Raw genomic sequence first — 21,011 nt, forward strand, 5'->3', positions numbered from 1 at the left:
CTGTCACTGGGATGTTATCTTTTTGAAAGGTACATATTTGTACTTAAAGGGTCCTTATTAATACCTCAAGAATACATATTAGTACCTAAAAAGTACAGTAGCGTGCCTTTTGAAATGTTAAGGTAATATACCCCTTTGAGGTACCAATATATACCCTTTAAGTACAAATATGTTCCTTTCAAAAAGGTACCACCCCAGTTATAGCTCTATTTGTGTATAATAATCAGTCCATCATGAGCTTCCAGCCGCGTGTGTGTAATTAGAAGCTGGTTCCTCAATTTGAATTATACTTTGAATATTTGGTTTCTCAAATTAGGTAAATATGAGACAAAATTCACATTAAAAGACTTTCTAGGCGACACGGTGGCGCAGTAGGTAGTGCTTTCGCCTCACAGCAAGAAGGGCGCTGGTTTAAACCTCAGCTGGGTCAATTGACGTTTCTGTCACGAATCAAGACAAGGAGGATCCAAATGCGAGTGTTTTAATGAACATAGGACACACGAAAGTTTAAACAAAAGAGAGCCACAGACCACAACGATGACATCAAACAGACAGCGGATGATACTGGGAGACAACAGTCAGGAACAAGGACAAACAAGGACAACAACGGACTGATAACCAGCACATACCACAGGAGGAATTTTATAGCCAGCCAAATGAGGTTCAGCTGGAGGATGATAAGGCAGCTGATGACATCAGCTGATCCTAGCACGCTGTCAACACAAAAGGTAAACAAACACACACCCTCACACACACAAGGCATGATACATAACATACAGGAGGAACACACAGATCCATAAACCGTGACAGTACCCTCTCTCCTAAGAGCGCCTCTTGGCGCTCCCAGAAGAGTTTACCTGGCGATTGTAATCATCGATGAGAGAATGATCCAATATGTCCCTTGCAGGAACCCAACTCCTCTCCTCTGGACCGTAACCCTCCCAGTCCACCAAGTACTGGAATCCTCGTCCCCTCCGTCTCGAGTCCAGAATGCGCTTAACCGAATAAACCGTCTCCCCTTCTACGAGACGCGGCGGGGGGGGGAACCGGAGTGGGCGGATTAATGGCCGTATGAAAAACGGGCTTCAATTTAGAGACATGAAAAACGGGATGAATTCTCCTGTACGCTGGAGGAAGTTTGAGGCGGACTGCCACCGGACTAATGATCTTGGTGACAGAAAACGGGCCAATGAATTTAGGTGCAAGTTTGTTACATACGGTGCGGAGAGGAATATTTTTAGATGAAAGCCACACTTTTTGACCGACAACGTAAACGGGAGGCTTAGACCGGTGGCGATCGGCTTTAGCCTTGGTGCGCAAACCTACTTGAAGGAGGGTCTGTCTGGCCCTATTCCAAGTACGTCGACACCTCTGGACAAAGGCGTGGGCAGAGGGAACCGCGACTTCGGATTCCAGACTGGGAAAAGCAGGTGGCTGGTACCCTAAACTACACTCAAATGGAGAGAGGCCCGTGGCAGACACTGGTAATGAGTTATATGCGTACTCAACCCATGAGAGCTGCTGGCTCCAGGAGGATGGATTCTGAGAGACTAAACATCGTAACATGCGTTCAAGATCTTGGTTGGCTCTCTCCGTTTGACCGTTACTCTGAGGATGGAAACCAGAAGAAAGACTAACAGTCGCCCCCATTAAATGACAAAACTCTCTCCAAAATTTAGAGATGAACTGAGGCCCCCTGTCAGAAACCACATCCGTCGGGAGGCCATGAATACGAAAGACATGGTCAATGACAGCAGCCGCTGTCTCTCTGGCTAATGGTAATTTGGGCAGAGGAATAAAGTGAGTGGCTTTCGAAAACCGGTCCACTACGGTCAAAATCACCGTATTCCAGTTGGAGGGGGGAAGACCCGTAACGAAATCTAGTGCAATATGGGACCAGAGTCTCGATGGCACTGACAGCGGCTGAAGAAGTCCAGCGGGGGGGCGATTGGAAGTCTTAGAAACAGCACAAACTGAGCAAGCCAACACAAAATTCCTTATGTCACGAGCCATAACTGGCCACCAGAATCGTTGTTTGATTAGATACAAGGTACAACTCACCCCTGGATGATAGGCCAACTTGGAAGAGTGACCCCAACGGATGACGTCAGACCGTAATTCCTCTGGCACAAATAAACGACTCGGTGGGCATCCAGGTGGAGGCGTTACCCCTTCTAAGGCCATGCGCACCCTCGACTCGATCTCCCAGGTGACGGCAGAGATAAAAAGTCTGCGTGGCACGATGGTCTCAGGAGATGATGCGCGCTCAGAGTGATCAAAAATTCGAGAAAGTGCATCAGGTTTAACATTCTTGGAACCTGGTCAGTACGAGATGGAAAAATCGAAACGTCCGAAAAATAAAGCCCACCGCGCCTGCCTAGAGTTCAATCTTTTGGCGGATTGGATGTACTCCAGATTTTTATGATCGGTCCAAACGATAAAGGGAACCCCCGAACCCTCTAGCCAATGACGCCACTCTTCCAATGCAAGCTTGACGGCCAACAGCTCTCGATTACCAATATCATAATTTTGTTCAGCATTGTTGAGACGATGAGAAAAATACGCGCAGGGATGCATCTTGCCGTCCGAGGAAGAGCGCTGGGACAGGATAACACCGACCCCCACCTCTGATGCGTCAACCTCCACCACGAACTGCCGTGATGGATCAGGGGCAATAAGAATAGGTGCTGAAACAAAGCAGCTTTTCAGACGATCAAACGCAACTTGCGCTGCATTGGACCACCTGAACGGAGTCTTGAGGGAGGTTAAGGCAGTCAGAGGCGCGGCGAGCTGGCTGAAGTTGCGAATGAAACGCCGGTAAAAATTGGCAAAACCAAGAAACCTCTGCAGGGCCTTGCGGGAATCTGGGGTTGGCCAATCTACCACAGCCTGAACTTTCTCTGGATCCATGCGCATCCCCTCGACTGACACGATATGTCCCAGAAAAGGAACAGACTGTGCATGAAAAACGCATTTCTCCGCCTTGACATAAAGCCCATTCTCTAGCAGCCTCTGAAGCACTCGCCTGACGTGTTGAACGTGTTCCTGGAGAGAATGAGAAAATATCAGTATGTCATCCAGGTAAACATAAATAAACTGATCTAGCATATCTCTCAACACGTCATTCACGAGTGCTTGGAAGACTGCAGGGGCGTTGGACAGACCGAAAGGAAGAACACAATATTCGAAGTGCCCCCTGGGGGTATTAAAGGCAGTCTTCCATTCATCGCCTTCTCGAATGCGGACCAAATGGTAAGCGTTGCGGAGGTCTAATTTCGTGAAAAAGGATGCCCCCTGCAGACGTTCAAAGGCAGAAGACATCAGCGGCAAAGGATATGTATTCTTTACCGTGATAGCGTTCAGCCCTCGGTAGTCTATACAAGGACGGAGGGAGCCATCTTTCTTTTTCGCAAAAAAAAAACCCCGCCCCTGCTGGTGATGAAGAAGGGCGGATGATCTTGGCTGCTAGAGAATCAGAAATATATTTCTCCATGGCCTCCCTCTCTGGAACAGAGAGCGAATAAAGTTTGCCTTTAGGCGGAGACGTACCTGGCAATAACTCTATAGCACAGTCATAGGGACGATGTGGAGGCAGAGAAGCAGCTCGAGACTTACTGAACACTCTCTTCAGGTCGAGGTACTCCTTGGGCACGTTTGACAGATCCATGTGTTCTTCCTGAAAAACAGAATGAGACACAGAAGAACAGGCAGACAACAAACACGTAGCATGACAGCTCTCACTCCAAGATATTACAGATTCCTGTCTCCAGTTAATATGTGGATTGTGTATTACCAGCCAAGGATGCCCAAGGACTACTGGAGTGACAGGAGCTTCTGTTAAAAAAAAATGAATAATTTCAGAGTGGTTACCAGAGGTGATCAGTCTTATTGGACCAGTTGAATGAGTAATGGACGGAAGAGAAGAACCATTAAGAGCATGAACAGATATAGGTTGGGAGAGAGAAATCACAGGAAGTCTGAGTTTTTTTACTAAAGCAGAGTCAATAAAATTTCCCTCCGCCCCAGAGTCAATAATTGCTTGAGTACTAAAATTGCCAGATGACCACTCTAACATAACATTCAAAAGAGTAGCTGCAAGGGAAGATTTGTTCAAAGATGCTCCACCCATCAGTAAACTCTTTTCTACTGACGGGCTCTGGCTTTTACCCTGAATCGCGATGTGATCAACACCACCGCTGTGAAACACCAGGTCCTCGCTGCGGCGTCTGCGCTTTTCCTCCAGCGACAGCCTAGAGCGGCCCATCTGCATGCCTTCGGGATCCACGAGGGGCGTGGCCTCCTGCCCCGGAACTACCGTGACAGCCGGAAAAGGTGATCTCACCAGAGCATGCGTGCGTCGCGTGTTTCTCTCCCTGAGCTGAAGACGAGAATCCACACGAATGGCCAGATCAATGAGTTTGTCGAGGGTCTTAGGAAGATCCAGGGTGAATATTTTATCCTTTATCTGGTCTGCCAGCCCATGGAGAAAGACGTCCCACTGCGCCTGCGCGTTCCATTCGCTCTCGGCCGCCAGGGTGCGGAACTCAATGGAGTAGTCAGCGACACTCCGTTGCCCCTGCTGCAACTCTGTAAGCGCCCGTGCCGCCTCTCTGCCCGCCAAACCTCGATCGAATACCTTTTTAAGCTCTGTCGAAAAGGTGTCAAATGAAGAGCAGCATGGGAGTTTCCTCTCCCACACAGCAGTTCCCCACTGCGCCGCTCTCCCGGTGAGAAGCGTGATGACAAACGCCACTTTCGATTCCTCCGTGGAAAACGAGGAAGGCTGCAGGGAAAAGTACAATGAGCACTTCGCTAAAAAGGCTCGACAAAACTCAGGCTCTCCGGAGTAGAACGCTGGAGGTGGAAGGCGAGGCTCGGAAAATCCAGCTGTTCGCTCAGGAACCGGCATAGATGGACTAAGGTTAGCTGCAACAGGCTGCTGAAGACCGACTGCATGAAGACGTTGCAACCGTGTAGTGAGATCAGAGATCTGAGTGACAAGCGCCTGGACAGCGCGACTGATGGTGACCATCTGATCATCATGTCTGTTCATGCGTGTGGTAGCGTTTGCAACAACTTCAGCCAGGCCGGAGATACTCGCTGGATCCATGTTTGATCAGTCCGTTCTGTCACGAATCAAGACAAGGAGGATCCAAATGCGAGTGTTTTAATGAACAGAGGACACACGAAAGTTCAAACAAAAGAGAGCCACAGACCACAACGATGACATCAAACAGACAGCGGATGATACTGGGAGACAACAGTCAGGAACAAGGACAAACAAGGACAACAACGGACTGATAACCAGCACATACCACAGGAGGAATTTTATAGCCAGCCAAATGAGGTTCAGCTGGAGGATGATAAGTCAGCTGATGACATCAGCTGATCCTAGCACGCTGTCAACACAAAAGGTAAACAAACACACACCCTCACACACACAAGGCATGATACATAACATACAGGAGGAACACACAGATCCATAAACCGTGACAGTTTCTGTGTGAAGTTTGCATGTTCTCCCTGCTTTTGCTTAGGTTTCCTCCAGGTGCTCCAGTTTCCCCCACAGTCCAAAGACATGCGGTACAGGTGAATTGGGTAGGCTAAATTGTCCGTAGTGTATGAGTGTGAATGAGTGTGTATGGGTGTTTAGTAGTGATGGGTTGCAGCTGGAAGGGCAACCGCAGCATTAAACATATGCTGGATAAGTTGGCGGTTCATTCCGCTGTGGCGACCCCAGATTAATAAAGGGATGATGCCAAAAAGAAAATGAATGAATGAATGAATAAACCCCAACCCCCCTTCAAATTATGTTAGCTTTATTGCAGTAGTATGTTGTTGTTGTTGTTGTTACACTGTAAAACCCAAGAGTTAAGGTAGCTCAAGCCATTTGAGGAAACTGATTGCAACAAATCATTAAGTTTAAAAATTACTCCTAATGAGTACTGTGAACTTAATCCATTTGAGTAAATTAAGCAATTTGAGCACAATAAAAACCAATAAATGAAGAAAACTCAAACAAACTGAGTACTGTAAAACCCAATAAGTTAAGGCAGCTCAACCATTTGAGAAAACCGATTGCAACAAACCATTTGAGTTTAAAAACTAATGTATGAGTAGGGAACTTACTCCATTTAAGTTGAAGTAATGAGATATTATATTAATATTTATATTAAACACTGAGTTTAAAACTCTTTTCGAATGAGTAGAACTAACTTTCAGTTAATTTTGAGTTAACTTTACACTCATTTCATTTGATAAAGTTGACTGTTGAGTTTTACAGTGTAATAATTACATTAATGTTATTATTGGTGTTACCATTATTTTTGTTGTTAGGGTTAGAAATACTGCAATCTTTATTTTTTCAAGTGAGAAGATTCAAGTCTAAGATTAACTCAACTTAAAGTAACAAGTTGGCAGAAGCTTTTTTGGGTGAACTTGCAACGTTTTGCTTACAAAACTAATCTTTTTAAATTAATAAAGAAATTTTAGATTTAGGTTAAGTAAACATCTTAAATGTAGTTGTACAGACATTTTAACAGACTTTTGCCAAACCAACAAAAAAAAAAAGTAATTTTAACTTTTTTCAAGTTGGATTTTTTTTTTACAGATAATTTATTTATTAACGTGGGTAACTGTGAACAGAGTAATTCATGATAATCAATGGTTTCCTGGCAAATTAGAGTCTTACTGTAACATTTTATCAGTCCTAAAAGTACAGTATTTGAAACAGCACCTGCCTGTTGTGAATGTAAAGTGCATGTTACTGTGATGGCTTTTGAAATAAATTCAATCCAACCTGAAAACCTCTTAAAATCTCTCAAAATTATAGCTCTTGGCAATTAAATGTAATTCTCTCCAAATTTCTGTCTACACTATTCTGTGTATACCACAACAGCTACGAACAAAAGTACTTGTAAGGTAAACTTTGATAAATCAATATCATGCAAACAGCAGTCTCTTTTTATCTGAGGAGGCCAAACAAACAAAATCTAGACTTTCCACCTCAGCTGGTGGAAAAAAAAAGCTTCACTTCACAATTTCAGTCATCTCTTGGTTTCTGCAGATTAAGCCTGGCTTCTGACATTAAGATGCTTTGTACCTTCAGCCTTATCTTGGCGTTAACAGGTAGGCTCATGTCAACTTTCATTATGACGGTCTATGTTTACATTTTAAGCCCTGGGTAACAGTCATTTGACTTCTAAAATACAAACACAGTACTTGATAAATGCAGTTATTTGTTTGTTGTTTTTAGTGTGTCTTAAAGGAATAAATGAGCCCAATTTGATTTTTATTTTAAAATATATTTAATTTAATTTAATTTAAATTTACATTTTAATTTAGCTAAATTGTGTATAAACACATCACTTCAAAAAGTAGATATGAATACAATTGTGAAGTTGGGTGTATGTAAATGCAACTGAAGTCGAGATTTTTTGGCTGCAAAAAACGTAATTTTGAGAAATTAGTCTTTAAAAATATGTATTTTAAGTTGAAATCTGTAGTGATAAATAAATAAAGTTTGACAAATGAAACACTTGGGAAATATATCTTAAATGTTTTCTTTACATTACACCTATAAACCCCCCATCCCCCCAAGCAGCCTAAACATTTCATGATTGTATTTGTGCGAGGAACAATATTATTATTATATGAAATGAACCACATGAAAAAGCCTATATGAATATGTTTCATTTGTATAACACAAAATCAAAGGAATATTCTCATTGGCAAGTACTATAGGCTAGAATTTATGACACATTCTACATTTAATGAGTCAAGGAGAAAAATCCCACTGAAAACTTGTATACATTTCTGTAGAGCGGCGAATACATACCAAGAGCTACGTTTTTTGCTGGGTTTTTTTCACAAATTCACAAGAGCCTGCTGTGTCTGCTTTTTGAGATCCCAAATTTGTCTCACGAGTGCTATTCGCGCCTGCTGTTCTCGTGTAATCCACCAGAGGCCACTGTTTACTGACTATTTGACTGTCTGAATGACTGGCCGATCAACTGACCCACCCTCCTCTTTCCTTAAACCTAACCAATAGTATTTTCTAAAGCAACGATTGACCCAAGGAACAGTGTGATACCGCCCCGTAGCATTCGTTTTAAAGACAAAATGCAGCCATACGTATTTCTGACTACAATTCACGATCTCGGAACCGTATAGGGCTACATTTTTAGAATGAGCCAATGTTGGAAAAAGCAGCTCTGTTTTCTTCGGTTGTTTTGTTCGATTGTGATTATACAGAAATATATTTTTTTAAACTTTATTTTATGATCTCTTACTCTCATCTTTACCATCAAAATTGACTTAAATGTCAGCACTAATAATTACGCTTACATGGCCTTCTGTAGTCTAGTTATTTGCCTTAATAGACAATAATATAATTAAGCTGTTTAAGTAAAGTGTTTTCATGTAAGTGTTTCCTGTAATTTTGGGTAACTTTAACTGCACTTTGGCAGTTTCACATTCACTCATGAACATTTCATTCATGCCCCCGTGACAAACTGGAATATTAGACGCAAAAAAGGAGCAAGGGCTGGTGAGAGTTATGGAATTTAATAACAGACGCCGAATGGAAAGAAAAAATTTCCGCATTCACGATGTGCGTGTGTTTGTGTGTGTGTGTGTGTGTGTGTGTCTGCGGTCCTCAGAAAAAAATGGCGAAAAATCCTACATGACGGTAATAGTTTAATTGCAGTGTTTACTTCAATAATGCCACTATTATAAGCATACTCCTTGTCTTAATTCCATTTCTGTTTAGTTCATTTATTACTTTAGTTGGATTAAGGTAATCAAAAATCGCTGTTTCGAGCTTATGTATGCCTACAGTTCAAAATTCATGTTTACCTGAATAAACAGATAGTAATCACAAGTACATTTTATTCAACATCATTTATTTTTCCTCACCAATTTTCATAGTAGAAAAGTTTCTTAAGCAGTTTGTGATGCATTTTGGAAACAGGAGATGAGCCCCTCGTCTAATGCGCCACCTGGTTTGAGAAACCTGTTCTTAAAGACTTACTTTTAGTCATTATTTGGGTAGCACACATATTCTGAATGCCTTCAGCAGAATTCAAATGGGCCATTTTAATCTAGATTAATTACAAGATCACAGTTAAATTAATCTAGATTCAGCTCAACCTCAAACCCAGAAGTGTAGTTTGTGGGGGAATATGGGGGAGGTAACCCCCAATATTCAAGACTTGCAATAACAACCAAGTGTGTGCGTGTGTGTGTGTGTGTGTGTGTGTGTGTGTGTGTGTGTTAGTACACACGCGCGAGAATGAGAGAGAGCTTTGTCTGTGTGTGTGTGTAATTGGGTTAGGGTTAGAGTTAGTGTGTGCTAGTGTGTGTGTGTGTGTGTTTATACAGACAGCTTGGTATAGGCTGTCTGAACTCTGTATAGCTGGGTGGTTTCCGGTTTTGTTCTCCCTCCGCTCTTTAGCGGGATCGGGCACAGCGGGGGGCGGGGCGGGCAGCGGGACAACAAATGCTGAATGTAAGCGGGAGCGGTCGGATTCGGGCTAAAACCTGGCGTGTGCGGGCGGGAGCGGGATTCAAAATTTAGTCCCACGCAGATCTACTCTATCTGTCCATAACATACAAGGGGTGGTGCTTGCCCTAACCTAATGTACTAAACATAAGAGTAGTCCTACCTATTGCAAACTGTATGTCACGTGACCTGCTTACCAGTCCTTTAAGGCAAAAACTAAATAACAGTTTTAAGTCACCTTTGAAAGACCACATATAGTGTAACTGTGTGTGTAATATTATTATAATGAGTTTTGTGGTAAGCTGAAAAAACCATGCACCTGCCGCAACACTGATAAACCAACCTGTTGGCTATTCTGAAATTAGATGTGCAATAGTTTCCCCAGCTGTGCTTAATGTCATTCACTAATGTGTTTCCGTGCAGGACTTTGCAGATCTGCTCTGATCAGCAAGAGTCATGAAGGCGATGATCCTCTGCTGCAGTATGTGGTCAATAACTCTCTGAGAGAGCATCCAGTGCTGACCAAACTACGACTGGTGGGTGCAAAAACACCTTTAGGACATCTGTCACAATAAAAGAAGCAAATCACAATGTTGAATTAACCCTCAGGGGTCGAAGACCATGTATACGCTTTTTGAGGCATCTTCTCCTGATAACCCAGAAAAGAACTTACAGTATGTTACACTTTTAGTTATGCACAAAAAAGTTTTTATTACAAGTTTTGCAAACCTGTTTTATACCATTTTAAATATATATTTTGTGCATGCTCTATAAGTGCGCATACAGCATAATTGAGTACAACCCATTTTGAAAATTTTTGTCTATTTCTCAGTGAATAGAGGCAATGCACTTTGGTACATTTAAGCAAAACACATTTATGATCATACATTTTTTTTTTAATAATTTTTAGTCACCAAACATATTGAGCTAATGAAAAATAATACTAAATTTAAGCCAAATATTGCACACAAAAAAATTTATTTCAGCAAAATTTTTATTTTTATTTTGCTTCTCTTGATTTTTCCTCTTGTAAATTTTGTATTTAATATTTTTCTATAACATATAAATTTGGGTGTTGGACCGTTATTGAAAGTTATTTTGTTAGAAGCTATAAGCTATTGTATAGCTTCCTATTAAAATATGAACTTAAAGGACCGATTTGTGAGGGGTACTTATTTATGCTGAGCACTGTAAATTGTTTACCCAGAGTGTTTGCATGGGCATACAAACAGCAAAGTAATACAACAAGCATTTAGTTTGGGCTAGCTTTTGCAGCTGGACATTGCTTTACAATGCTCTTGATAGGTGAGTAGGGGAGTGTCTTTTGTCTATCCAGGTGTGAGTTATTCCATTGTCAATCACGCATAGAGCTAAGATGAGCTAAAACAGACTTTTAAAAATGTAACTCATTGTAAGGTTTTCTTTGAATGAGAGAACACAATAACTTTTACATAATTATGAAGTAAATATTCAAGCCTACAAGACTGGTTTTTTGTTCAGGCACATTCAGTGTGTTATTTATTTATTTTCTTAATCTTATATTAGCTACATTTTTCCTCCAAAACATACTAACCACTTATGATATTATTTTTCTAAGAAACACAATTATGTAAATCAATATTTATCACATATTATGGTAGCAAAGTTTGTGCTGAATACAAATAAAATACATGTTGGCCATGTAATAAGTAGCTGAAATAAGCACAAATGTCAGGGCATATCAAAACATCTTAGGGGCCCCAAAATCACCTCAAAAATGAACATAAGTATGCACTTGGACTCAATGGGCCCTATCATACACCCGACGCAATGTAGCGCAATAGTATTTTGCTAGTTTCAGCTTGGCGCAAGAGCGCTCATATGTGCGCCCATAGACGTTCTGGTCTAAAAAGGAAGGCGTTGTGAGGCGCACTGCTGGTGCGTTGCTATTTTGAGAAACTATAATAGATTTTCATTAGACCAAAACAAACCCGGTCTAAACTCCGGCGCAGAGTTGCGCCTTGCTTACACACTGCTTAATACGCAAAAGAGAGCAATAGGCAAATATCTTTACATATGAAAAAAATTTAAATATTAAGGATATATATAGGATATAATAAGAACAGATATAGGATATAAATATAAAGGATTAAAATATTACAAAACATATTATTTTCTAGCCTACATAAATATGAAAAATCACTGCTTTTATGTCTTCTTTATCTCGGGAGGCTTTTTTAGTTCATTCATAACAATTTGCTTTTGCATAATGTTATTATTATTAGCAGTATTATTTATTATATCCATATTTATATTTGTTTTATTAAAAACAAGCTTAGATTTGCCCACCTGTCAGGTTTTAGACCATATGGGGCACAGCATGTGTTTTAGGATATAACTCAGGTTTTTGAGCACACTTTGTTATTATTGTTCATTTATTCGTTTGCTGGAAATTAGAACTGAATTTAGAAATAGTTTTGAAACGAATATTTGCGCTTAACAAACAAAATTATTTATTTATAGACTAATTGATGTCTGTGCGTAAAGGTTTCCCTATCCAAGAGCGAATGTGAAAGTAGTTCCATTATCTCTCATTCTCATGCAGTAGATGCTCTGTTCAACAGTTTTCTGTTAAAAAAAACTTTTAACTGTTAACTGTTTGCTAGTGAAATGCTCATTTTTTCCACTTAGACTTACTTTGCGTCCTGTAAATAGCGTTTGCGCCCTGCGTTTTGCACTCTGCGCATGGACCGTCAAAATAGAGCCCAATATCTGAGTCACTACTTAAAGTGATTATTTCTGCATTATTATTATTATTATTATTGTTGTTGTTGTTGTTGTTGTTGTTGTTGTTGTTGTTGTTATTAGCACTGTAGCCATGAAGGTCCATGGTTCAAGTTATGGCTGAAAATTTTGACATTTTTATGTGGAGTTTTTATATTCTATGTTCGCATGGGTTTCCTCTGTGTGCTCCGGTTTCCCCTAGTGTCCAAAGACTTGCAGTATAGGTAAATTAAATAAACTAAATTGGCCTTAGTGTATGAGTGTGTGTGTGTGTGTGTGTGTGAATGTGAGAGTGTATGGGTGTTTCCCAGTACTGGGTTGCGGCTGGAAGGGCATCTGCTGTGTCAAACATATGCTGCAAAAGTTGGCGGTTTATTCCACTGTGGCAAACCGCTGATAAATGAGTAACTAAGACGAAGAACAATGAATCAAAGAATCCTTTTGTTATCCTCACTTCAGAGCCAAAATCACAATATGGAAAAACTAGCAAAAACTAGCTAAAATGCATGAATTTGAAGTTGCCAGCATATATGAGATATAGAAACAGATTTCAGCCACATGTCCATTATAATTATACAATTTAAAGAGGTATTACCTTAAAAATAGAATAATAAAAATATATAGCTTAACTTCATCACTTCCTTAAGAAAAGTCCTCTGACGTTCGTTTCAAGTTTGTTTCTACAGTGTTTTTCACAATAATTATTGTTTCAAAGCAGCTTTCCAAAAGGTGCACATTATTGCATTACAATCAAATTTGGAAAGGTTAAGGTTATTAGTTACCATAACTTTATTAGTTACTAATAACTTGAACTAATTAGCAAGTAACTAATAGCTTTCAACCTCAAAATTATTATATATAAACATAGTTAACCTGCAGTTATATAGTATGCTTGATGTCTATATGTACATGTTCAATGAAGTGTATTTGTGTATTAAGTGTATGTGTTGTCCTCGAAGTCTTCAATGGTTGACTTGATCTCTTCACAGGATCCTATCAATGACTCTGCACAACCTCTATAGGCCTCAGAATAGGCTTCCCTATAGGTGGAAAAAGAGAACAAAGAAAATAATTAGCATAGCTACTATTCATAATGTTTGATGAAATCAGTAGTCTTTCATTGGCTATGCATGGTATTTGTGTGTGATGTGATATGTGTGTATATTTGTTTTTGTGCGTGTTATCTGTGTATATATTAGTGTATTCTGCAATTGTAGCTGAAAAATTTGCCAAAATCTATAAAATGATGTCTTTTGCAGTCACACTAGAGATTTTTTTCATTTTAGCTTGACTGTACACTCAAACAATTATGTTTGTGGGTGGGTTGTTCACACTACTTATTTAAAATGAGATGAAGCAACACAGTTGTTGAGTTTTTTTGTGACAACTTAATTGATTTATGTTCAAAACACTTTAATTTGTAAAAATTAATAATTTGACTTAATTCCTTCATGTTGTCCACAAATTGATTGTCTGGAACCCAGAATTTTTGAAGGTGTATATTTCAGTTTCATGTGTAGTTTTACATTCTAACACTAGATGTCAGTGGAAGTAAAAATTCTGCACATCTTTTTTTTCTATGACACGTACTGTATGAACTCACTGGCCACTTTATTAGGTACACCTTACTACTGAGTTGGACCCCCTTTTGCCTTCAGAACGGCCTTAATCCTTCATGACATAAATTCAATGAGAAACTGGAAATATTCCTCAGAGATTTTGGTTTTGTCAGTTGCACATCCATGATGAAAATCTTCCATCAAATCGCAAACATGCTCTATTGGATTGAGATCTGGTGACTGTGGAGGTCATTGTAGTACAGTGGGTTCATTGTCATGTTCAAGAAACCAGTCTGAAATGATACGCACTTTATGACATGGCCTGTTATGGACATGGTCAGCAACTATACTCAGGTACTGTAGCGCTGACACGATGCTCAATTGGTACTAATCAGCTCAAACCAGTCTGGTCATACTTCTCTGACCTCTGGCATCAACAAGGCTATTGCACTCACAGAACTGCCGCCCACTGGATATTTACCCTTTTTCTGACCAATCTCTGTAAACCCTATGGTTGTGTGTGAAAATCCCAGTATATCAGCAGTTTCTGAAATACTCAGACCAGCCCGTCTGGCAGCAACAACCATGCCATGTTCAAAGTCACTTAAATCACCTTTCCTCCTCGCTCTGATGCTTTGCCATTCTGACCATCTTGTCTTCACCATGTCTGCATGCCTAAATACATTGAGTTGCTGCCATGTGTTTGGCTGATTAGAAATTTGTATTAACAAGCAGTTGGTACCTATTAAAGTGGCTGGTGAGTGAATGTAATTGAATATTTCATGAGAACTATGGAGGACACTAGATGTCAGTAGAGGTGACAATTCTGTACAATAACCCTTTTCACATGGATATTTTTTTGTATATTTAAAGAGAACTATGGAGGATGCCAGAAACGTCATGATGGTGGCATCTGAGCAGGCTCAGCTAATGGCTAATCTGGCTAAACTCATAGAAGCCAATAAAACTATTGAGATTGGTGAGTGGAAGGAGCAAAATTACAAAAAATTATGTGCTTACATTCTTTTGGCTACCTGTAAAACGCTCATTTTGTACCTCTCTTAGGTCTGTACACTGGATACAACGCCTTGAGTCTGGCTCTGGTAGTTCCTGAGAATGGACGTGTGGTGGCCTGTGAAATTAATGAGGATTATGTGAAAATAGGCAAGCCATTTTTTGCAGAGGTAAAGCAAAACGTACAAAGTTTGTAAAGCTGCATTTGGTTGCAACTGAGGTGATTTGTTTGATTCGGACACATCATTGCTTTCATCAACTGTATCTGTTAAGTTGCTCCTCAACAAACACCTACACAATTCTCAATTTCAATATTGATTGCTGCCTGTCATTGTAAGGACAGCGTCATCAGTATATAAAGCCAGCTGGGCAGATGCAGAAATGTCCATCAAGCTGATTGCTGACATGGACAGATTGGGGGATTCTACATTTGGGTGCTGATATTTGCACAAAATTAAATTGCAAAGTGCTTCATCTACATTTTGTCCATCCTATAAGTAAAAATAGGAATGTGTGCATAAATGAATAACCTAATGAAGATTATCACCTATCATAGAAGTAATATTATATGTCTATGAAAAGCAAAGAATCAAATGTTTTATTAAGTTAGAACAATTAGAACCTATAAGTGCAAATTGTCTTTGTTTTAGGCTGGAGTGGAGAATAAAATTGATATTCGTCTTAAACCTGCAGTTGAAACTTTGGGTAAAGATGAAAAACAGTACATCCTTCTTTTATTAATATAACTGTTTTATGTAGAGCTAAAGAATAACAGTGTATGTTTACAGATGAACTTCTAAGTGCTGGTGAAGCTGGAATGTATGACTTTGTGTTCATCGACGCTGACAAGAAGAATTATGAAACATACTATGAAAAATCTCTCCAGCTTGTGCGAAAGGGTGGCATTGTAGCTATTGATAATGTAAGTATGCAGTACATCCCAGGTAGTTAAGAATTCTGGCCCAGATGTGGCATAAAGCTGGCACAGCAGGCATTCATCCGGCACTGGCATACAGCATGTGGGCCAAAAATGGCCCGGGTTTGACCCGAGGTGACACCGTCTTTAAGGCGGCACACAATACTTGGGCCAAATGTAAAAGGTAGTAATTGACCCAAATGTTAATAATTGATATGTGGGCCATGTAAGTTTGGCCTATCTTGACCCCTATTTAAAATACATTTTTATTATTTTGTTAATGAAGAAAAAACTTCTACCAATCAGATCGCTTCGAGGAAAAAGCGTAATGCTTCAAGGGTTCATTAATTTCATTACAGTTGTGATGCACCAACAAACCTGGCCCAGTTCAGGCCCATTTATGGGTTATTAACTTGGCTAAGACTTGGCCCAGATATGGCCCATGTTTGGCCATGGTCTAACATTCAGACAAAGCGGCATGTGGGCCAAGCAAAAGCTGATTGTGTGGGCCAGAACTGGGCCAGAGAAATTTTGGTATGTGGGATGATAATTAGTTTGCTTCGAAACAAGCTAATTTGGGAATACATACTGTACATACTGCACATTGACACTGCACTGCTAGATTTTGAACACTGCACTTTTCAAAAGGTTGGTGTTGCTACTGATATAGTTGGAACAAAGAATTCTTTGGATGTAAACGAAAACTGCTTTGCAACATTCTTCACAATATCTTTTATATTCAACAAAAGAAAGAAATTCATAAAAGTTTAAAACCATTTAATTGTATAATTGGAAAAGACATTTTTAGATTTAGTTGAACTTTTCCTTTTAATTAAGATTAATTGTGGCATTGTCATGTTAGAAATAAGAGCAATTTATCTTCTGACTTGGTTGTTTAAGAAATAAAAAGGTACATGGTACAATAATTCAATTTAATTCACCTTTTTTTGTATAGCGCTTTTACAATGTAGATTGTGTCAAAGCAGCTTCACATAGAAGATAAAAGACATTACAGGGCATCACGGTGGCGCAGTGGGTAGCACGATTGCCTCACAGCAAGAATGTCGCTGGTTCGAGCCTCAGCTAGGTCAGTTGGCACAGTTGGTAGAGTTTGCAGGTTCTTCTCGTGTTTGCTTGGGTTTCCTCCGGGTGCTCCGCTTTCCCCCACAAGTCCAAAGACATGCACTATAGGTAAATTGTTTAAGCTAAATTGTCCGTAGTGTATGTGTGTGAATGAGTGTGTATGGATGTTTTCCAGTAATTGGTTGCAGCTGGAAGGGCATCTACTGCATATAAACAGGCTGGATAAGTTGACAGTTCATTCCACTGTGGCGACCCCAGATTAATAAAGGAACTAAGCTGAAAAGAAAATGAATGAATGAATGAATGAATGAATACTACATTAGATTGGGTTAAAAGAAATGTTAGACTTTAGGTTCTTGTTGTATCTGTTTTACACACTATTTGGCCATAAAGACCATAACTAAAATGAATTACCATTAATAATCCAAAAACAAAGGTTTCCAGGTAAGCACACACACACACACACACACACACACAGTAATACTGGTAAATATCCACAAAATTACACAAACAATAAATGTGCTGAAGTTAAAAATGCTCTGTTGGTTTATACAAAATAGGTTTAAGCAAAGGTATGGAATTGGCAAGGATGGACGGGACATGCTCCCACCAATTACTGAAATGTCCCTACCAATAATTTAATAGACTTCAAAAAGAAACAATGCTCCATCAACCTTAGTAACCTACACATGCACAAAGTCAAGTTCGCTATGAGTTCACTGTTAACTATATGAACCAAGACTGTGCAATTAATCGAAATTTGGTTTCGATTTTGGCCTCCATGATTATGAAAAACAATGATCAGAATAAAACTGTTAAATTGTGTAACACACCGCTCTAAATTTCTTCACATTCATACCTCCTCAAGCGTGATTGTAGTAAAATCTTGTAAGTTGATTTACAGCATGGTATGCAATTGTTATTTTGTATTTTTAAGTGTTTGTTTTATATTATTAAGTACTTTATTTAGTTGTGCTGTTCAGTGCATGCACTCTAGAGAAGTAGGCTTATCAGTGGTGGAAAGAGTACTGAAAAATCATTCTCAAGTAAAAGTACCATTACTTGCCTAAAAATGTAGTGCAGGTAGAGTAAAGTATCTGTTGTAAATATTACTCAAAGTATGATTAAAAAGTAGACCTTTGAAAAGTACCCAAGAGTTATGAGTATTACACTAAAAATTGGATGTATTTGCATGTAATTTGTGAATGTGTGTAAACGTAACATTCTGTAGTGCATATTAGTTATTATTCTGACATCAACCTGATTTTCATTTCCAAACAAAATACAATGTCCCCAAGATGTCAGGGTATAATGTCAATCTGGTGTCATGTTGATGTCTTGTACCTGCTGGGTGCTTAAGGCCATTTCGGTCATCATACAATTAACATCCGCCATCTTCTCATCAGTGACATGCATCTAAACAGTCTCCAGGTAATTGTGTGTAAATATTTTGGACGTCTTTTGGACACTTGTAATGCTATCAAACTGTTTGCTGCGACTATAAATCACCCATGTCTTGAGGTGGTTTATTATGATGACATTTATTTTCTATGTATGATTAAATTGGACAGGAATCACAGGACTGATTTTTCTAAGCCCCACAGACAAGAAAAAAATTGATTTATGACCGCAGGTTGAAGGAAAGTAGTGGGGTAAATGTACTGATACTGCAGGAAAAAATTTTTATCAAGGGAAAGTAAAAGTACACATTTTTTAAAACTACTTACTAAATTAAAATTTCTGAGAGAAAAAGCTAATTAATTAGTCATTTGAGTATTTGTAAGTTGTTACTTTACACCACTGAGAGCTATGTCTCTACCAATATCAAGAGCTAATGTACACCCCTGGGCTGCATGTATTGTTTTAGCATCGATATCGCAATGTGTGAAAAATAACCAATAGTCACATATCATATGACGTGCAATGTAGAGTCAGGATTGTAGTTGACCAGGTACAACCATTCAGAACACATAATTTTAGTTTAACAGTAAGTAAAAAGCAAAGTTTGCCAGCTAAGATTTTGAAGCCTCTGTAAACATTTCAAGTGAGCTTAAATCATTTTTAAAACAAATGTACCATTATTTTTGTTGCTTTAACAAAGATAACTTGTACTCAATTATTTACACAATAAAGAATATACCGTTTTATTGTGCATTTGATTCTTTTAGTTCTGTACCTGTATAGTTTAGACTCCTTCATTTGTATATTTGCTTTTATATTTCTGCTCTTAATTTGTTTAATATATTTTATGCAAATGCAAAATCATCCCAATCAATCTAAAATTATTAAGTTAATGAATTATGTTGTCTTGTGAAATATCGCAATATGAATCAAAGAAAGTGAAAATTGTTTTTTTCCAGCCCTACTTAGGATACAAACTAATTATCCATGATGAAATAAGGTTTATGCACAATATAATAGGGCCTGAACAGGTATGCCCACAAAACTTCTATTATAGGTCTAGAACATGTGTGAAGTGTCTCAAAATGTAGTGCCTTCTTTGTCCCCTATTAAGATCAAATATTATTGTCTTAACATTTCAATAAATCAAATTAAAATTGCCCATTTAATAAAAAATAGCATTTAAATTTAATCAAGCATATGTTATCTTAAATTAGCCATGTATTGTATAAAGCAAATGTTCTGTAAGTGTAAGTAAATTGGCGTTTCTCTGTTCTCCAGGTCCTGTGGGGTGGACGGGTCATTAACCCAGCTGAAGACGACCTTTCCTCACAAGCCATAGACAAACTCAACAAGAAGTTACACAAGGATGAGCGGATTGATCTTAGTATGCTCACTGTTGGAGACGGCCTGACGCTGGCCATCAAAAGATAATGTAAATCATTTGAAAATAAATAAATTCAGACAAAGGCTGATTACGCATCAGTTTTTAAACATCATTTATTTCTCTAAATAAATGTTATTATCAACAAAACTGTCTGTTAATCCCTTGTGAAAACTTAATGCAGAAAAAAATCTGTTAGACATGTTATAACCAAAGCTAAGGTATTATTTACTTGTAGTAAAACTGTGGTTATAAAATGATCCCAGACAGCACACATACGTTGGGCCCACGTCGTGCCGATTTTCAAAATTCCATCGGTGCGATGTCGCTCAGGGAGCGTTTGCTAATTGGCAAAATGTCGCCGCGACGTCGGCAAATGATCGGAAACGCTGTCCGGCCGATGTTAAGACGACGCAACCGGAAATACCGGCCGCTCCGCGGAGGCGCTGTTCTCAGGCGTTTTGCTCATACTTATGGACCACTGGCTGCAGCAGCAGCTTATTTATAATAAACACGACACACCACTCTCAATAACAGTTGAAGATTTATTAATATTTTCACAAACATACAGATAGATTAACATACTTTTATCACACATAACCATGTTTTACCACGTTTAAAACAAAACCAGCAAGTTGTACTATAACCATGGCTGAACTACTGTGCAATAAAGATTTTAAATACAAAATCCATTGCAGCATTTACATTAAGACCATAGGAATATTTAAAAGTACTTCAAAACATGTACACTAAGGGTGACTATAGTTTACTATAGTAAAAACACAAATAACTTGTGTCAGCACATGTTATAATGCTTATAATTTCTTAAATAGTGTTAAAGAAAATGCATGTTTCCAAGACTATAATCTTAAAATACAAGATAATACCAGTCATGTGTTCAGTATCCAAAAGACTTTCCTCAGGGAGTTACAATAATAAAAGAGTACACAAACACAAAATAAACAATATTTACAGTAGTAAATAAAATCATACAAATTAAAATAATTGTCTGATAAAATCTTATTAAAGTCTGTAGTCAATTTATTTTTTACAATTTTTTTATAAATGGCATTCAACAATTTGCAATCTCCTCTGAACTAATAACACATCAATAATATAAAATAACAATACTTTCTCAGAGATAACCAGTTTTTTTTAAGCAAACTCTAATGCACAACACAAAACAGATTTTGTCATTATATATATAGGAAGATATGAATGCTGTTTTTTGTATCAAAGCAAGTGTAGCAGGCTGTTGCATATATATATATATATATATATATATATATATATATATATATATATATATATATATATATATATATATAATCCCTTAATTTCTGTTTAACAGAAATATTTTTAACACATTTCTAATCACAATAGTTTTAA

At 38.6% G+C, this 21,011-nt stretch overlaps 1 protein-coding gene across 2 annotated transcripts; it reads left to right on the forward strand.

The window, feature by feature from the left end:
• Positions 1-6,949: 6,949 nt before the first annotated feature.
• Positions 6,950-19,774, forward strand: comtd1 (catechol-O-methyltransferase domain containing 1). 2 transcript variants are annotated; one of them, NM_001163808.1, is made up of 7 exons: positions 6,950-7,128; positions 9,926-10,038; positions 14,698-14,803; positions 14,890-15,008; positions 15,489-15,543; positions 15,627-15,760; positions 19,520-19,774. In NM_001163808.1, exons 1-7 carry the CDS (start codon positions 7,092-7,094, stop codon positions 19,670-19,672), a joined length of 717 nt encoding a protein of 238 aa, NP_001157280.1. In that variant the 5' UTR covers positions 6,950-7,091; the 3' UTR covers positions 19,673-19,774. The 2 variants fall into 2 exon arrangements, with proteins under 2 accessions (NP_001157280.1, XP_073775942.1); XM_073919841.1 differs by lacking the exons at positions 15,489-15,543; positions 15,627-15,760 and having other exon boundaries at positions 7,037-7,128; positions 19,520-19,772.
• The last annotated feature ends 1,237 nt before the right edge of the window (positions 19,775-21,011 follow it).

Source organism: Danio rerio, chromosome 13 (assembly GCF_049306965.1).
Source record: "Danio rerio strain Tuebingen ecotype United States chromosome 13, GRCz12tu, whole genome shotgun sequence".
Lineage (NCBI taxonomy): Eukaryota > Metazoa > Chordata > Actinopteri > Cypriniformes > Danionidae > Danio > Danio rerio.

Excerpts from the sequence above, each read along its gene's own strand:
- comtd1 (NM_001163808.1), top strand. The coding sequence starts at position 7,092 with ATGCTTTGTACCTTCAGCCTTATCTTGGCGTTAACAG. Across the intron at positions 7,129-9,925 it reads CCTTATCTTGGCGTTAACAG|GACTTTGCAGATCTGCTCTG; the intron begins GTAGGCTCATGT and ends GTTTCCGTGCAG. Across the intron at positions 15,009-15,488 it reads GCAAGCCATTTTTTGCAGAG|GCTGGAGTGGAGAATAAAAT; the intron begins GTAAAGCAAAAC and ends TCTTTGTTTTAG.